Source organism: Cynoglossus semilaevis, chromosome W, assembly GCF_000523025.1.
Source record: "Cynoglossus semilaevis isolate Cse_v1.0 chromosome W, Cse_v1.0, whole genome shotgun sequence".
Lineage (NCBI taxonomy): Eukaryota > Metazoa > Chordata > Actinopteri > Pleuronectiformes > Cynoglossidae > Cynoglossus > Cynoglossus semilaevis.
The window spans coordinates 6960677-6965970 of record NC_024327.1 but is presented as its reverse complement, the minus strand read 5'-3'; the positions used below and the strand labels follow the sequence as shown (position 1 = coordinate 6965970).

General features: G+C 39.5%; 1 protein-coding gene across 1 annotated transcript; it reads right to left on the bottom strand.

Annotated features, from left to right (window-relative positions):
- Positions 1–389: 389 nt before the first annotated feature.
- Positions 390–4949, bottom strand: LOC103397072 (small integral membrane protein 15-like). Its single transcript, XM_008335319.3, has 2 exons — positions 4873–4949; positions 390–2428 (listed from the first exon to the last, which is right to left on the bottom strand). Exon 2 carries the CDS (start codon positions 2394–2396, stop codon positions 2172–2174), a length of 225 nt encoding a protein of 74 aa, XP_008333541.1. The 5' UTR covers positions 2397–2428; positions 4873–4949; the 3' UTR covers positions 390–2171.
- Between the last annotated feature and the right edge of the window lie 345 nt (positions 4950–5294).

The following is a 5294-nucleotide window of genomic DNA, read 5'->3' as shown; positions in this document are numbered from 1 at the left end:
AGGACAAAACACACTCCTTTGAGGACAACAATGTACACATTTTGGCCAGTGAGACAGATGGTTTGAGAGAGGGGTAAAAGAAGCCATTTTTGTCAACCTGGAAAGACCATCACTCAACAGAGGAGGTGGACTCAGACACAACCTATCACCCACATACAAAGCACTTTTAGGAACATACCCAAACGTTTCACTTCAGTTTCACACAACAAAGAGGCAGGTGACCGAAACCGTTCTGATGGGGACCACAACAACCCATCAGACTCTTAACGACTGTTTACACTTTCACAGTTGACCCCAAGGCCCCACCCAACAGGGTGGAGCTGAAGTAGCTTTATTCTTTCACACCTAGAGTTTATATCTGCTGTACTCCCCACCACCAGTTAGAACTTAAGAAGCCTCTTGGATGAGAGGTGAAACGTCTTCTTTTAGAAAATCCACGTCCAGTTGCCTAACAGAACCTTTTAAACTCAATTTAAATAAAATGTACAACCATGGCTTTTGTGAGATATGCTATGGTGTATGGTTTGGAAGCTGAACTGGAGGTGGAGTTGGCAGCAGCGTGACCAATGTGAGTAAATCTAGCAATGAAAAAAAGCAGAGGACGATAATATTGAGCAGTTTGTAGAAAAAAATTAGGCTTTGGAAACATGTCGAGGGGAGACAATGGACAAAGGTTATTGGAGATACTAGGCAGAAAAAAAAGATATAAACAGAAAAGCCTTGTGAACAATGTGTAGAAAGACAAACAAACGGACGCAGCAACTGCAGAGGAGGCAGCAGAGAGTGGGCGAGATGGAGACAGATGTTCACCATCATTCTTTTGTTTGTACTTGCAGTAACTTGAAGGTGCCGCCAGTGCCTGTAGATCCAAATGCTAACAATGCTAAAGTAAAGTAATTGGCAGCCGTGTGAAGCTCCATCAGCTGAGGTAACAGCTTGAGAACCTGCTAAAAAAGCAGTGCAGTGGGATCCTGCAGCTGAGAACGTGCTCATGCTGCAATGCTAAAGCCGTCAGGAGACGGCAGCACAGTGCATCCTGAGATTAATCAAGGGCAACGGGGAAGGAAGGGGGGAATGAAAGAGCTGAAATGTGCATTTGTTTGACAGTCTGTATTTAGGATTATCGGTCTTAACTGTTGATTGTCTTTACACCATGGAAAGTGCAAGATACTGTGCCTATAAAACCTATTCATCCCTCTGGACCTCTGAATGGTTAATTATTTTACAACAGTTAGTGAACGTAGTAAATTTTTAAACCAATAAACTGATGGAACAGTAAAACCAGGGGAGAGAAATCCTCTCTCCCTCCAATCAATATTTAATGTCACCTTTGGCAACAAGTTGATCTTTTACATCTGTTGTCATTTAGTGCCTCTCATGACTTGTGCTCATGCTGTTAATTTTTTTATACAAACTGCTGAACAGTGCAATAAAAGCCCTGGTTTAGTGTAGTGCTTGAGTACAAGTATAATAAAACATCGCAGAATAGTTTTAAAGTGGAACAATTGAACATAGTTTCAAGATCTTCTAATGCTAAATACTAAAAAAAAGAAAATAATTAATTTTTGTATCTATCAACCAGGTGGCTGGTTGGTACCTTCCAGTGGACTCACCACCCGCAGGAAGGTTTAGGGCGGTTGGTACGGTGCAGTGTGATTTGGGTGGCAACTGCTGCCCCCGCGACCCGGTAACAGATAAGCGGATGAAAATGGATGAAAATGGATGGATGGATGGATCTATCAACCATGAAAACTTTATTCAATAAAAGGTTGATTTGGATCCTTTGCAGGTGACATGAAAATAATAGTTCCAGTACACTTATTACATTTTCAGGTTAGCACAATGCTAATTTTGGAATGCAAAGTTCAGCAACAGCTGTATAATTGAATCTGCAGATCTCTGTATAAAAACCATGGTACGGATGACCACTGTGCTCTTGCTGACCAGAGTCCCACCAGGACAAGTCTCTGGGCAGCACTGTCTGTCTCAGCACTATTAGGCCTGTGGGGCCAGTGTCCCTTTCTCCATTTAGGACATTAGAAGTGGTGGCCCTGTGCTGTCGATAGGGCTGGGACGAGGAAGGGCACCGTGTCATGATTTGGAATAAGGAGGTTTATTTGGCAAGGTGGTTGCTCCTCCTATTAAATGCCCTCTTTCCTGCCCTCGCAGACTCAGTCTTTCTTGGTCCTCTTTGCTTTGGCTATGTTTTCCTGACGTTTCTGCTTCTTCTTTTGTTCCCGGTCACGAACCTCAATCATCTTGGCCAGTTTCCAGGACAGAAGGGAGCTGGCAATGAAAAGTGGTGTAAGGGCCAGGATGACAGTGGTGAGGAAACCGTAGGGGTCTTTGGCAGCCCACTCCACCACATACTCTGCACATGCATGAAAGTCAATCATCTTGGTCAGAAACACTGCAAATTAGACCAGACCTGTAAAGGGAACCAGAGAAGAGGGCAGTGAGAACATAGAACTTTGATGAAAAATAAATATACCACTAATAACTTTACCAGTTTACAGCTGCTCTAAGTATGTGTTTAACAATTTGTTACTGCCAATATACTATACAATATTACCACAAACTGATTTCATTGTAATTTATTTTAAACAGTTTTTATTAGCATCACAATAACTAAATAACCACATTATAATTAGTTTTGCAAGAAATGTTTTACAGACAGACACTTAACTGATTACTCAGGAGAATAATAAACTGAATTATCCACAGTAATAATAATTGATTATGTAATAAGTGATGATGAAAGTGGATAAGTTTAATTACAATGCCAGCAATAACAGCTTTAAAATTACCAACAAGTCACCTTTTACATGACCTATTTAAAATAGAGATAGTAAACTGAAAATCTCAGTAAATGCTTTTTTTTATAAACTGCATAGTAATTGATAATTAATTTAAGGTATTACAATAATTTAGTGGTCTTAACTGGTCATTAAAAATAATGCCTTTCTATTATAGAACTCGGGTAAAAAAAAAAAAAGGATTTATAACACCTACATCAACGAGCCATTGTCTGACTTATTAAGGGTGAAGTATCGGAGCAATCAGTTGATTAGCCCACTACTGCACTGGGTAACATTTGATGTCTAGTCTATGACTGCAGTCAAGCGAGTCTGGATCTGTAAAAATTTGGCACATAAGGCCTTAGGCATAAAACCATGGCTGATATTTTTTTTAGATATTACAGTCTTGGTAAACTAGGTGGTTATTATGACAAATAAAACTCAATGCTTACACAAGGTAATATTCAGACTGCAGGTATTGTTGCAAAACTATGATTTATATATATTTTTTAGCGTGGTGATTCAAATTATAGATTAAACGCAACTGCCATCAGACTCCAGTGTGAACAGTATTGTAGGTCACTAAGACTTGCCATACTTTGGTCACACATTAGTCACCCTGATGCTACTCTCCAAGCCCCCGACTTTGCCTACATCATATTCTTTACCTCTTCTGTGCCCTCTTGTACAATGTCAGGGTCAAACATCATGCTCCACAGACACTCCTGTCTGACCTCATCTGTCAACCTGTCCATCACTACTGCACCATAGCTGTACATTTATCAATACAAACCAACATGTATTACAGTAAGAAGTGACAGGGGACCGTTCACAAGAGTACTGGACATATGTTCTACCTTCATGACACATTTAGACAGGAGACATTCTGAAAAAAATTGTGTCCATACATTTCTAGTCCACTTATTGTAAATTTACCTGATTCACAGTAAATCAGTGGTTTTCTATCCTGGCTGCTCCAGCTGAATAAAGAAACAGCATTCACACTGCCAGTACCTGCAACAGCCTGTGATATTTCTTATTACTCTGGGATTCTTCGTGAGCCTTCATGAATTGCGACATCAACAAATTACCAGACGATAAAAACAGCAGTATATATTCTACTTAAGACCATCCATCCATCTACATTCTCTTATCCGTTACCAAGTCGCGGGGGCAGCAGTCGCCACCCAAATCACATTGCACCGTACTAACCCCCCTAAACCTTCCTGCGGGTGGTGAGTCCACTGTAAGGTACCAACCGCCCTTACTGGGATTTGAACTTATCCAGGAGGCGAACCCTGGGGTTTCACACCAATGACATTGCCTCTGGGCCAAAGCGCCACTTCAACTTAAGACACTTAAAAAAAAAAAATTAACAGCAAGTTTCAGGTCAGATGACTTGGAAGCTGTACTCAGAAACAAGAAGCATTCAAATTTTCTTTACTTTTTCTTTACTTTTCTCAACTCTTACTTTTTGGACATTTAACAATATATAACCTACAGTCAATCATGTCGTCATTTTTCGTAACAACTGCATTCTCACAGAGTAATACATTTCAGGATCGCTTCCACCACTACTCAACTGGTACTCATACAAAGTAAAAAAATAAATAAATAAGCACAACTGACTGTGCAGAAAAAAATACAGTCAATCAATCATTACTGACTGTTTATTTTTGACAGGGGTATGTTGGAAATTATAATAGAATTGGAATACACAGTTCATGAGGAAAATGAAAAGAGGAACTTGCTTGCTCAACCATCTGCGCCATATAAATTGCAGTGCTGTTTGACCTGACGGTTTAAACATATTCAAAACAGCCAGAATAACTATTCTGTGTGAATGTGATTAAATATAATCTAAGTATCCAATGGTTCGCCGCTTTGAGTATTTGAATTGTGCTGTCGCTCCTATTAACTGTTATTCATAGGTCATGCGGATACCGTAATACCTAGTATAAACAGGCACGTGTTTTCAGTTTGACTGTATATTTCACCTCATCAGACTCTAATGCAGCCTTTAGGAAAATTATAGATTTTTACATAATAACGTTTACAAAAGTGTTTTTTCAACCTGTCTCTATCCTAACACTGGCGGATACCCCTTTTGGAAATAAACAGCCTGAAGACACATTCTAGCAATTTTCTTCAGCGCTTAGTGAACAACTAGCATCAAAGGAGCTAGCAAACGCTTAAAAAACCGAAAACAATCAAAGGCCAATATTATATGTGCAGCCTCATATACGCGAACGTAATACCTTTTGAATTATTGCCACGTAGATTATATTATTATTCCTAATATACGGATGTAAACAAATAATTTATTGTTAACGCCGCTACATGACCCTAGCTGCACATCCAACAGGCCTGTAGTAAGGACAGCAACTCTTAACAAAAGTTCAGTTATACTTCACATAGTTGTGACGTGACAAATAAACAATATCTTTGCATTAAATGAGTGACTGTAAAATGTAGCTACATATACATAAACTTACC

What these genes read in the sequence shown, in the direction of transcription:
- LOC103397072 (XM_008335319.3), bottom strand. Translation starts at nt 2,396, where the DNA reads ATGATTGACTTTCATGCATGTGCAGAGTATGTGGTGGAGTGGGCTGCC.